Here is a 13,572-nt window from a genome sequence, read left to right as displayed (position 1 = left end):
TGCCAAAACTTTCAATTAGCGGTTGTCTCGCAGGTTGGCGACTTGAACATCCCCCGCCTTGAGTGTTGCTGCTTCACGCGTGTCCCTCAGACATCCTGCCCTAAAAGATCAGCGCGTCGCAACATGGGGGCTACAGGAAGGAGGCGCCGTCCTGCACAGTTCACCACACGGCTTCTGGAGCCACAGGCTGAGATTAACCACAGTCGACCTTTAAAGCGTGAGTTAATGTAAGACAGCCGTGGATCTGCACACACGAAAAACAGATCGCCTAAATGAAGTTGAATTTAATTCGTAATGCATGAGATTATAAACTGGGAATTTTTTAAGACTAAAGTCGTAATTTGAGAATGAATTTGAACTGAAGTCTGAACGCACACGACTAAAGTTGAAAAATGACGTAATGCGCAAAATTAAAGCTGAAATTAAGTCGTAGAAAGTCATATTGTGTGAAAATGAATTTGAGTTGTGGTCGTACTTTACGAGGTTAAAGTAGAAATGAAGTCGTGAAGCGTGACGTTTAAGTCACAAAGTTTCAGCCAATCAGATTGACTTTGAACTTAATTTGTTAATGACGAGTTTTAAGCTAGATTGAAGTTAGATTTAGCAGATTAATGTGGAAATACAGTCCGAGTTTTAGAAGTTGAATTAAGTCGAATCAGCTAAAATGCACAAAAACTGAACTTTAAACACGGTCGTAATGTTCGACGTTAATGTTCGACAAATTGGATGAAGTGGAAATTAAACAAAGTCAAAAAAAAAAAAAGATAAATTTAAAAAAAAATGGTCAGAAACGAGTTTAAAATTATGAGTTTCAACCAATTTGGGTTTGAAGAGTTTTTTTTTTTTGTCAGGAAAATTTCGGTGACCAAAAATCAAACTTGACATAAAGTCGTAACGTTAGCGTAATGAAGAGGCAAACTTCGGAAAAACCAATCAGCGGTGAACCGTTAAGTATCACCATCGCCATCGTGACGTTTCAGGTAACCACCGTGATGCTATGCTATGCTATCTCTACTACCAGGATGTAAACAAGCGCCAGGTGTGTTTGGATAACTGTTCTTGATTTTGACTGTTTTCGTTGTTCCCGGCTTTCAGACTTGCTAGCTGCTTCAGATTCCCCCTAGTGGCCACTAATGGTAACCTCCCTATGTTTTCCGTTAGCTGTTAGCTGTTAGCATCTCCGCTCTACACAAACTGAGCTGTTCGCCACGAGTATCCCAACCACGTCTGGAGATTTTAGTGTCATTGTTTCCACCAGGATATCTCCACTCTTTTGCTAACAGCATCAATTAGCTCCATAATGCTTGAAGATTAGCTTGAAGATTAGCTTGCGCATGCTAATGTTTTTTTTTTTTCTGTCGCCTTCCTTCCTGCCAGAGCTCAGTGAGGATGTCTGAGGACACGCCGCTTTGTGAGGATCCTAATCAAGATGCTCGTCAGTACCACAGGCTCGTTCCAATTAGTGCACAGTGAAAGGGGGCGGGGCTAAGGACACACCTGTTCACCCAGGTGTGCGGAGGAAAAAAAAAATATGGAATGCAGGACAACAAAACAACATGAAAATGTACAATCAGACAACCTGCCCACGCTGCAGAGTGGAGCAGAATTCAAGCTCCGCCCACCCAAACTATAAACAAAACAAAATTTAACAAAAATGTCTCCAAAAGAAAAAAAAGCACAACATTACGTTTTTGTTTTTTTTATATCCTACATCCAGCTTGATAGCGACATTAATAATTCAACAAGATCAATATATTTTTAATAATCATTTTAAGGTACCTCTTATATTTTCTGAGTATTTACAACTGTACAAGCAAAGCACACACTTCAAAGTGCACAGATTTAATACAGTATCGACTAGTTTTGCATTTACACGGTTTTTAATCTTCCCCCGAAAAAAGAACAACCTGAAACTATCAAACGAGAAACAAAAGCAACAATCAGAACGATTCTTTTTCGTACGTTTTACAAAAACAGGGGAAGAAGGAAATGCTGCTCGGCGTGTGTTCGCGCTCTCTCGGTAAGACTCGTGACGTCGGCGTGGACGTCCCACACTTCCTCAACGTGTCGGGGGTTACTCTTCTGAAAAGAAATAAACTCTATGCTTGTCTTGTATAAAAGTTAAGGCAAAGTCATTTTTCAAGTTTAAATAAAATTCAAGTTTCTCAAACACTGGATGGAAATTTTTTTCTTTTTTTTACATGTAGAGACGGTGACGCGTCTCTAACGTTTCCTCTCCCTAAAAAAAGAAAACTTAAGGATATTTCTCATGGAATAAACAGCATTGGTTTATAAATACGTGGATATGGTGCTTTTTTTTTTTCCATTTCCACTGATGAGAAAAAAAGCAAAACAAAAAGAAATCTTAATCGACCCATCCAAGTGCATCTCAGTCCTTCAAAAACAGAAAAATCCAAAAATAGATTTTTTTTTTTTTTAGCAAACTCAGGATTTAGCGTCCAAATGGAAAGCAGCGATGAGCAGGAGAACGGCTCGTGAATAAAGCTTTCCCTTCTCCGGATGGGCTCCTGCTTTCTCTTAGTGGGATTACCCAGAATGCTTCTTGTTGCAGGAAGACTTTGGCGAGACATGCAAGGTCCCACATGGAGTAGGTTTTTATTGAGAGTGTGTATAGTACAGTGGTTTTCTTAAGGGTTTGCATCTGAGGTGATAACGTGGAGAGATTAACGCGAGCACGCAGCCGCCGCCGCCGCCGCAGACCGGGGGAGGCGACTTCCACCGACCCTGGTCCACCTCGTCAGGAGAAAGTCCAGGAACTTGGTTTGGTTGTCCGTCAAAGTGGCTGCTACAGTAGACAGACGTCCCCAACCAACGCCGAAACCAGCCCCTCCCCCCGTGACCCCGAACTCTTCCTGTCCGCTCAGATCAAACGTCCCACCAGCTCCTCGGAGCGCGTGGTCGTCTGTTTTCGGTGTCTCCGCTCTGAAGGTGAGTAAAGGATGAAAAAGGTGGTTTCTCCTTTCACTCTGTGCTTTAAACTCGCCGACCGTCAGGCGTCGGCGTCAGCGTCAGGCACGGTTTCTCCCAGGACGGCTGCGTGCTTCAGGAAATCTCCGCCGTTCTTCTTAGGAACAAACTCAAAGTTTGCAAAAGTGGAGGAAAACGGAGGAAAACAAAAAGCGGAGGCTGAGCATCTTCACCTAAAAGACGGGGCTGACCGTTTCTGACTCACACCAGGACTCCATCCCCGCCCCCTCAGACGTGGTTAACTCCACCCACAGAAACCCACCAATCACCAACCTCCTCCAACATCCTCACGTTCCTCATTCATCATCTCACCACCCCTCCAGTTTTTCACCGTCCCTGAAACCAGAACAACCTGGACGACTCTAAAAACCAGAACATGCACTTCGTTGTTTTTGCATCTCTCAGGATCGTTTCCCTTTTTTAGCTTCACCTGGGAAACGTTGGAGAAATAACCACGGAAAGAGTTTGAGCTGTAGTCCCTCGTCAGCGAGGTCCACCGCAGCGCGCTAACGTCTGGAAACTTGTGCGGTAGCTTGTGTTAGTGTCCAGTTTCTTCACCTCTGTCGCTGCTGGATGTTTAGTTACTGTGTCGTCTTTTAGCGGCGTGCGAGGCGATTCAGCCTCTGATGTTTCATTAAACGTCTCCACACACTGAGAACCAGGAAAACCAGGTGCTTTTTTTTTAATTTCATACTTTAGGATCTGAATGACTCAGAGATCAAGGTTTGTCGTTTTCTTGTGTTGTTGTCATTTCTTGACGTTAACGATACTCCCCTGTCGATTTATGAGCATCATTATTGATCATATCTGCAAAAAATCAAAATACGCCTCAGTTTCTAACCTCAGCGCTCTTACAGTGATACGAAACCTGAGTCAGGAAACTGCAGAGGTGGAAAAACACCGAAACAGTCAAGGTGAGCACACCCAGAGACTCTGACAGTCCTCGTTGGTAACCTCTCCAACCATAAAGTGATCTGATGGAGCAGCTGATTGTTACTGGAGGTTGCAGAGAAATGCAGAGGTGGAAAAACACCAGAATGGACATAACGAGTGATCCAGACTGAAAGTTTCAGTTTTTAACCTCATCAAGTGCTCCTGGAGATTTTAAGTCTCAGTTTCTGACTGCATCAACCATAAAGTGATCTGAGGAGGCTGCCGACTGTTGTAGGAGATTGCAGAAAAATGCAAAGGCAGAAAAACACCAGTTGGACGTCATCTACCTTTCTGTGATCTTAGTCTTGTCTTGTAGGGGGTTGCAGAAAAATGCAGAGGTGGAAAAACACCAAAGAAGTCAAGGCGAGCACACCCAGAGACTCTGACAGTCCTGGTTTGTAACCTCTCCAACCATAAAGTCATCTGAAGGGGCAGCTGATTGTAATTGGAGGTTGCAGAGAAATGCAGAGGCGGAAAAACACCAGAATGGACATGGCGGGCTCCAGGGGACAGAAACTCTGGGATTAACTCAGAAGTGGGGACAACATGTGCTCCTGGAGACTTTAAGTCTTAGTTTCTGTACTTATCAACCATTAATTGATCAGAGCAGGCTGCGGAGTCTTGTAGGAGGTTACATAAAAAATGCAGAGGTGGAAAAACACCAGAATGGACATGGCGGGCACTCTAAGGGACTAAGACGGTTAGTTTTTAACCTCATCTACCTTGCAGCGATCTGAGATGTTAAAAACAGACCGTCTGATTGATTTCAGAGAGTTCGGAAAAATACAGAGGCAGAAAAACACCAGAATTGACACGACAGGGGCTCTAAGAGACAGAAACTCTCAATTTTTAACCTCATCAAGAGCTCCTGGAGATCTTAAATCTCAGTTTTTGACAGCATCAACCACAAAGTGATCTGAGGAGGCGGCTGACTGTTGTAAGAGGTTGCGAATAAATGTAGAGGCGGAAAAACACCAGAATGGACATGACTAGTGCTTTAGGATCCTAAAACTCTCTGTTTCTAACTTCATCATCCTTAAGATGATCTGAGATGTAAGAAATCAATCAGACGCTCTGTTTCTGAGAGTGGGGATAGATGCAGAGGTGGAAAAACACCAAAACAGTCAATGCGACAGTCCTCGTTTGTAACCTCAAACCATAAAGTCATCTGATGAAGCAGCTGATTGTTATCGGAGGTTGCAGAAAAATGCAGAGGCGGAAAAACACCAGAATGGACATAGTGGGCCCCTGGAGACAAAATCTCAGATTTTAAGTCTCAGTTTCTAACCTCATCAACCATAAATTGATCTGAGGAGGCTGTCGACTGACTTTTGTAGGAGATTGCAGAAAAATGCAGAGGTGGAAAAACACCAGAATGGACACGACGAGCACTCCAGGGGACCAAGTTGCTCAGTAATTAACCTCATCTTCCTTGGAGTAATTTTGGAAGGTGGGGATGTTGCGCTGATTGGTTGCCTGACTAGTTTTGAGTGCAAAACACACTAACAAGGACATGGTGATCGAACCATAACTTAATCAGAGGAGGCTGCGGAGTCTTGTAGGAGGTTCCAGAAAAATGCAGAGGTGGAAAAACACCAGAATGGACATGACCGGCACTCTAAGAGACTGAAACTCTCAATTTCTAACCTCATCAAGTGCTCCTGTAGACTTCAAGTCTCAGTTTCTGACTGCATCAACCATAAATTGATCTGAGGAGGCTGGCGACTCCTGTAGGACGTAAACACAGAGGTGGAAAAACACCAGAATGGACATGACGGGCACTCCAGGAGACTAAGACGCTCAGTTTTTAACCTCGTCTACCTTGGAGCGATCTTTGAAGGTGGGGATCCCGTGCTGATTGGCTGTCTGACTAATGTCTGGTACAAAACACACTGACAAGGACATGGTGATCGCACCAGGAGACAGAAACTCTGGGATTAACTCAGAGGTGGGAACAACAAGTGCTCCTGGAGACTTTAAATCTTAGTTTCTGTATTTATTAACCATAAAGTGATCAGAGGAGGTGGCAGGTGGCATTTGTATGAGTTTACACGTAAATGTAGAGGCGGAAAAACACCAGAATGGCCACGGCGGGCGCTCCAGGAGACTGAAACTCTCAATTTTTAACCTCATCTATCTCACAATGATCCTATAAGGTGGGGGTCCTGTGCTGATCAGCTTTCTGACTGATGTAGAGTGCAAAACACACCTAGACTTAACGTTTACGTTTCTCACTTTATCATTGATGAGATGATCTGAGATGTTAGAAACAGACCACCTGACTGATTTCAGAGGTTGCAGAAAAATGCAGAGGTGGAAAAACACCAAAATGGACTTGACGAGTGCTCCAGGATACTAAAACTCTCTGTTTCGAACTTCATCATCCATGAGATGATCTGAAATGTTAGAAATCAATCAGACGCTCTGTTTCTGAGAGCGGGGATAGATGCAGAGGTGGAAAAACACCAACATAGTCAAAGGAAGCACACCCAGAGACTCTGACAGTCCTCGTTTGTCACCTCTCCAACCATAAAGTGATCAGAGAAGGCAGCTGATTGTTACTGGAGGGGACAAAAAAAATTCAGAGGCGAACATGGCTCTGTTTTTAACCTCGTCTACCTTGCAGTTATCTTGGAAGGTGGGGATGCTGCGCTGATTGGCTGTCTGACTAATGTCGGGTACAAAACACACTGACAAGGACATGGTGATCGCACCAGGAGACAGAAACTCTCAGATTAACTCAAAGGTGGGAACAACAAGTGCTCCTGGAGACTTTAAATCTTAGTTTCTGTATTTATTAACCATGAAGTGATCTGAGGAGGCGGCTGACTCTTGCAGGAGGTTGCACGTAAATGCAGAGGCGGAAAAACACCAGAATGGACACGACCTATTTGAGCATTTTTCTTGTTTAACTGCTTTTCAGGTGCAACTCGTCAGCACAGCCTCGAGAACTGAGACTTCCTAATGAACAGATTGTTCTTCACCAGCGCTCGCTTCCTGAAGCAGCTCTCCTGTTTTGTTTTTTTGTTTTTTGACCAGTTAGTCATTCAGATCCCATAGTATGAAAAGAAAGACCCCAGGTGTAAGACGATGAAGAAATCCTCTTCCTGAAACTTCAAACAGAGAGATACAAGTCAGCAAGAAGCGAGCAGATACGTCTGAAGCAGAGTTTTGGTTACAAAAGGCCCACAGGCGATCAGCGCGAGCAGGAAGTAGACGCTCAGAGACGTGGACGCCGCGGCTAAGCTGCTGATACACAGAGAGGCATCCAGAGATAATACGATCGACACGCTCAGGGAATCAGCCCCATGGATCAGACTGAGCTGTGAGGTCTGTGCATACGTTACGACTCGGGCTACATGAAGCTGCACAACAACGCCGCTCAACGCGCAAACAAACCCTCACTATGAGAGCAACAAAGGTGGAGTCTGTACGCACGCTTTCCCATCATCCACCAGGGGGAGGGGGCCTCCAACAATGCCCTGCTGCTGCTGCACACACACACTCACACACACACACACACACACACACACTAATTTAAGCCCACAAGGCCGTTCAGACAGAATGAATCGATTTCAGTGTTTCCTGTGCCAACCTCCGGGCTGACACTACCACGTAATGCCAAACCAGAAATAAAAGTGAAACTAAAAAAGCAAATAAATAGAGTAAAAGAATGAAACGGTGCTCTACATGCACAGTAAAGTGCTTTTTGTCTGCAAGCCCTGATCCAGGAGAGAAGGCGTCCTCGATGCTCGCTGTGACTGCTGATTCTGGGAAAGAAGTACGGAGTAGCCCTGACTTTAGTTTCCTTTTTTTAACGCGTCTGCGGAGCGGGGTTACAGGAAGGGGGCGCCCTACTGCGGAGATTTGGGCGGGGTGTGGTGGGGATCTTTGCTGGGGGTTTTCCCTGGGTGTGGGGGCGGTGAGGCCCACCGCCCGGCCGGCCTCCGGGCCTCCCTCGGGGGTCTCCCGGGGACGACGGCGGCCGAGCCGGCTTTAGAGGAAGGGGGGTAAGTCTCTCTGGGCTTCGCGTCCCCTGCAGGGGTGGAGGCATCAGGGCACTTCCGCTCCTCTCCTGCGGGGGTGGAGCAGGCTGGCTTGGCTTCCTTGGGGGTGGGTGGCTGCTGTAATGTGGGGGCGTCCTTCACCCGCTGGCAGATCTCAGCGTAGGAGGGTTTCCTCAGCTCCTGGCAGGAAGACAGGACGGACGAAGGAGACATGAAACACTTCGTACAACATCTGCTCAGTGCTGCCCCCTGTGGAGCTGATTCATCACTGCAGCAGAAATAATGAGTGAGTGTGTGAATGCATCTACAAATGTGTAAACTGATCTGCAAATGTGTAAAATATTCACAAATGTGTCGTCGGATTAGACGGGTTAGTTCGCCCTGAGCTCAGACTCGCAGGCTGTTATATAAAATGCATTTTTCTTATCGTCCCTTTCTGATTTTTCTGGACGTGCAGCTTTAACCTGACAATGAGTGATCTGATGGATGCAAAGAGGTGGAGGAGGAGGTTACTTACTGTGGCAGCACCGTTGACTTGCACTGATTTGCTCGCAGTAGAGAGAGTCCCAGGAACTCGCTCCACAGACAGCTGCACCTCCTTGGGTTTGGCCTCCGTCACCTTCACCTCCCTGAAACAGATTAAAGGCGGAGTTAAAAGAGGAAGTGTCTGCTCTGTAATGATCTGGTCAGTGCTGCTCTTACGCTGCAGGAAGAGGCGGAGCCGGGCTGTGTGGCGGGCCGGTGGAGGGGGTCACGGTCGGGGCTGAGGCTGGGGTGGAGGCTGGCGGTGAGGGCTGGAAGCTTGTGGGCATCGGAGAGGTGGAGGACCGGAGGGGCTCTTTGGGGCCCGCTGGGGAGAGGGCTCCTCCAGAGCCGGAGTCAGCGCTTACATTCTGCTGCACAGAGAGGACACAGAGGTTCACACCTGCTCCCAAACGAAGGTTTGATCCCCGCGTTCAAACCCCACCGGTGTCAGTCTCACCCGTTCCTTAGGCGTCCCCACCACCACGCTGCTGGCCAGCCGGTTGTCGAACACGTCGTCTGTCTTAAGCTGGCCGGCCGCTCCGGGCAGAGGCGGGAAGCTGGAGAGACCGAGCTCGAAGCTCGGAGACGGGGGTTTGGGAGGAGGAGGCGGCGACTGAGGCGTCACTCTCTGCGTGACGGACAGAAAAACAGTCAGCACGAACACGGAACAGAGAAACACACTTAAAATCAGAAAATACTGATTTTAATTCTGTGTGGATGGATTCATTTCACTGACAACGTGCTGGATTAATATACATGATTGATACGTGGTAAGACATTAGTAATCAACAAAAAATAATGTTGAGTGATGTAAGCAATATGTTATCAAATTCAAGCATTTTTTCAAAAAATTGGCAGTTTAAATTTTTGCCAATTTTGACATTTCAAAAAAAAATTGCAAATTTTTAAATTGTATTTAAATGTTTCTTTTTCTTATTTTTAAAATTCTATTTTTTTTTTCAAATTTTATTTAAAAAAAAAAAAATGTCTGTGTTTTGTTTACATTTTTGTAGTTTTTAATTTTTTTTAGTTTTTTTGGAAAGTTTGAGCATGCTTTAATTAAAAATATTTTGAAAATTTTTATGTTTTTTTTTGGCAAATTTTTAATTTTTTGTTAATTTTTAGCAAATTTTTTGAAATGTCAAAAAAAGTTTGGGTTTTTGACATTTTTGTAAAATTTTGCTTATTTTCAAAGTTTTCTGAAACTTTTAGCCTTTAACCATTTTACCCTTTTTATTAAAAAAATTTGAGTTTTTTTTTTTAATTTTTGAAAATTTTTAATTGTCACAAAATGTAAAGGTTTTTTAAAAATGTTTGCTTATTTTTATAAATGTTTGAATTTTTTTGCCTTAATATATTTCAGCCTTATTTTTATTATAAAATTTGCAAATTTTTGATATTTTGTTGGTTTATTTTTTTCTATTTCTGCCATTTTAATAAAAATATAAAAACAATGACATAACATGTACAGTTTCATAAAAATTACAAAATAACTTCTTGTTTTGATGATATTTCACTAGATTTTAACTATGTATAGGATTTTATACACTTCACAGTTTTTATTGTGAAGGTAAAGTAGATTTTGAAAGTCATTTTTCTGAATGATTTTAATCCAGGTGAGCTGAGCGTAAACTGCTCCTATCAGAGGAAAGGTTGCAGACCCCTGACTTGAGTTATCGTCTCCATGGAAACAAGCTCTAACTGAAAACCACAGATAATGAAGAATAAGCTGCTTTGAAAAAGGAGGAAGTACTTACTGTAAACTTTTCGTCCCTCTTTTTCCTAGAAGCAGAAAGATTTTTCCTTTAAGAAAGAGAACACTTCGATTTACAAACATCCATTTAATCTGAAACATGACTTTAGCAGTGAGGAGTCACCTCTGCCCTCCGTCCCCCTCTCAATCTGTCAAATACTCTAAAGACCCCTACAGGTCTCACCGAGCCGCTCTGAAACTGTTTCTGGACCAGCTCTGAGCTGTGAAATGTCTGCCACAGGCTGCCGTACCTTCCTCGCCCGATTCCCAGGGAGTAGTCCGTGGTGGTGGGCTCGGTCACTCTCCCCGTGCCCACCGTGTCTCTGCGCGGGAAGGCTGCGGTGGAGGGTAACCTGGTTCTGGGCTGGCTGGTGGGGAGTCTCATCGGCGGACTGCTGCGGACCCCGTTGAGCCTCTCGCTGGGGAAGGTGGGGAAGAGGCCCGGGTTGTCCAGGAGCCCGGCGCTGCGGTCTGCTGTGGGGACTGTCGGCCTCAAGTGAGGTTTACTGTGATTCCTGTAGGAAAGGGGGACGGTTTTAGACCAGGTGGAGCTGGTGACACCCCGTGCTCCTCCAGGACTGAAGCGCTGGGATACCGACCTGTTCCTGGGTGAGTAGTGTCTGACAGTGAGAGGAGACGACGCTGGTTTGAAGCTGTGCGACGTGGTAAACCCATTGATGAACTGGTTGTTGTGAAACGGGGCAACCTGGGAAACAGGAAACAGGAAACAGACTCATCAGCTGCCCGGACATTCACCCCACACACACGGCAATCTAAGGAAGAGTTCATGTCGAAGCTGTCCCATAAGACTCTAATAAGCCGCGCTAACGCGACGAGTCCAGAAACGACTCCTGAGCGGGTCATCCAGTTTGTCTTTGTCTCTTTTTCCAGTGTAGAGCTACACCCATGAGAACACTGGCTTGTGCCCCCTGGTGGCTGGGAGGAACTACGCTAACTAACAGCAGAAGCAATCTCAGCTCAGGGGTTTGCTCGTGGACACATGTGACAGCTAAAATCAGACCCCAACTTTCCAACTGAGGGACGACGATCGAAATCTTTCTAAAAATAGAGTTTTTCTGGAAAAATGTGACACATATCTGTCTGTTTTTACTAAAAATAAGACACGTGCTGAGTGAAGAAGGCTTTGCGTGTTGCTGTCACTTGATTGACTTGACACTGATTCAGCGATGACTTCCTGCTGTCGTCGTTTCAGGAATCGAAGCAGAGGTTAAATGTGGACAGAACGAACAAACCGGCCCTTCCAGGAAAAACACGGATCATTTCTTCCCCGTTTTCTTTTTTACATCCTGTTATCTCCTCCACAGGACCGGTTTTAACGGGTCAATAACAGCACAGAGACAGGAAGTGCTCCTGTTTACATTTTCCATGCATTAACCCGACTCATGCGTGAACAGGAAATAGATGAAGCGTCCCACTTTGACCTAAAACCACTTCCTGATTCCACAGAGTGAATCGTGAATGTTTGTTGTTGCTCCGTCTTACCAGCGTGGGGTCGATGAAGCTGTGCGTGGCGGACCAGGCCTGCGGCGTGATGAGGCTGTATAAGGGGAACTGCTGCTGAGGGCTGTAAACCGGCGGGATGTAGTACGATGTGTAGCGCTGCTGGGCGTACGGGTTTACCTCCACCGGTCGGTATCCGTTCTTTGGCATGAAAGTGTTGATAGCGATTGCCTTCGCCTTTATCCTCGCCTGGCAGGACGACAGAGAGCAGGAAGTTAGAGAAGGTCCTCAAACTTTTAGTTTTAGCGTCCAGACAGGCCATGACTCTTGTTCAATACAGATTTTAATTCTGTGTGGATGGATTCATTTAACTGACGATGTGCCAGATTAATATGCATGATGGATGTGTGGGAGGACATTAGTAATCAACAGAAAATAATGAGTTGAGCAATATTGTCAATAAATGTTGTCAAATTCAAGTATTCTCTCAAAAAAATTGCAGTTTATATTTTTGCCAATTTTGGACATTTAAAAAAAAAAAGATTGCAATTTTTTAAAGGTATAACATGTTTTTTTTCAATTTTTCTTATTAAAAAAAAATCTAAATCTTTGCAAATTTTTGATATTCCAAAAAATGTTTTGCAAATTTTAAAATGTAAAACACTGTCCATATTGTTTACATTTTTGTACTTTTTTCAACAATTTTAAGATATCTCTTAAGTTTGATCATTTTTAAAAGGAAAACTTTTTGCAAATTTTTATAATAAATTTTCATTAAATTATTTTTTTGCAAAATTTTAAATTTTGTGGTTATCTTTTGCAAATTTTTGAAATGTCAAAAAATGTTTGGGTATTTTGATATTTTTTTTGTAAAATTTAGCTTATTTTTAAAGGTTTCTAGATCAATTTTTATGATCAATTTATTTTAGCCTTTTTATTTTTGAAATGTTAACAGGTTTTTTTTTTTTGAGTTTTTGCAAATTTTGGAAATGTCAAAAAATGTTTGGGTTTCCTGAATATTTTTGGTAAAATTTGGCTAATTTTTAAAGTTTTCTGAAATTTTTAGCATTAATTTATTTCGGCCTTTTCATTTAAAAAATTTTGCACATTTTTCTTTTAAGTTTTTGCAATTTTTTTTTAAATGTTTGGGTTTTTCAAAATTAGGCTTATTTTTTCAAAATACTTTGAAATTCAAATTTTTTTTTTTTTTTATTTAAGCATTAATTTATTTTAGCCTTTTTATTTTAAAAATGATTGCACATTTTTTAAAGTTTTTGCAAATTTTTGAAATGTTTGGGTTTTTCAAAATTTTGCTTATTTTTAAAATTTTTTGCAATCTTCAGCCTTCATTTTTTTCAGCCTTATTTTTTAATTAAATTTTTATGCAATTTTTGGCCATGAATCTCAGAAACAGCAGCTCATTTAACTTTTTCCACAACCTTCTCTGTTCCTCACCTTTCTCTTCCCCACATCCTCCTTATCCTCCAAAATGAAAACATTAAACACCGTCTTTACACTTTGACCGCAAATGTTTTCCTTGTTTTAGCTACAATTTAACATAATCTGCTGAAAATCAGTGTGAAAAAGCAGAAAACACAGCAAACGCACAGACCACACTGCCCTCATGAGTTTTGGGGGGGAACTGCAGATGTATGAGGTATAAACTGTACGACAACTGCAGGATGACTGTGGACCAAGTGTTTCCCAACCCTGGTCCTGGAAGACCTCCTGTCTGCATGTTTTAGATGTTACCCCACTCCAACACACCTGATTCAAATGATCAGCTCATCATCAAGCTCTGCTCCAGCCTGATAACGAGCCATTCATTTGAATCAGGTGTGTTGGAGTGGGGTAACATCTATAACATGCAGGGCAGGGGGTCCTCCAGGACCAGGGTTGGGAAAC

The 13,572-nt window shown here is 43.5% G+C and overlaps 1 protein-coding gene across 3 annotated transcripts in view; it reads right to left on the bottom strand.

Annotated features, from left to right (window-relative positions):
* Positions 1–6,913: 6,913 nt before the first annotated feature.
* larp4b (La ribonucleoprotein 4B) overlaps positions 6,914–13,572 on the bottom strand; it is a 37,829-nt gene continuing 31,170 nt past the window's right edge. For 2 of the 3 annotated variants that reach the window (XM_074688593.1, XM_074688595.1), the window contains 8 exons: positions 11,710–11,916; positions 10,806–10,912; positions 10,458–10,721; positions 10,211–10,235; positions 8,911–9,081; positions 8,631–8,824; positions 8,446–8,557; positions 6,914–8,108 (listed from right to left, as the gene is read on the bottom strand). In XM_074688593.1, the coding sequence (XP_074544694.1) occupies positions 7,776–8,108; positions 8,446–8,557; positions 8,631–8,824; positions 8,911–9,081; positions 10,211–10,235; positions 10,458–10,721; positions 10,806–10,912; positions 11,710–11,916 (1,413 nt within the window). In that variant the 3' untranslated portion in view covers positions 6,914–7,775. The remainder of the gene's footprint in view (positions 8,109–8,445; positions 8,558–8,630; positions 8,825–8,910; positions 9,082–10,210; positions 10,236–10,457; positions 10,722–10,805; positions 10,913–11,709; positions 11,917–13,572) is intronic. The other variant, XM_074688594.1, reaches the window with a different exon arrangement.

The sequence above is a fragment of the Halichoeres trimaculatus genome, unplaced genomic scaffold (assembly GCF_033239565.1).
Source record: "Halichoeres trimaculatus isolate MK-OKI-2021-1 unplaced genomic scaffold, fHalTri1.1 fHalTri1_scaffold_15, whole genome shotgun sequence".
Classification (NCBI taxonomy): domain Eukaryota; kingdom Metazoa; phylum Chordata; class Actinopteri; order Labriformes; family Labridae; genus Halichoeres; species Halichoeres trimaculatus.
The sequence above is the reverse complement of the archived record's forward strand: the minus strand, read 5'-3'. Positions and strand labels throughout refer to the sequence as shown.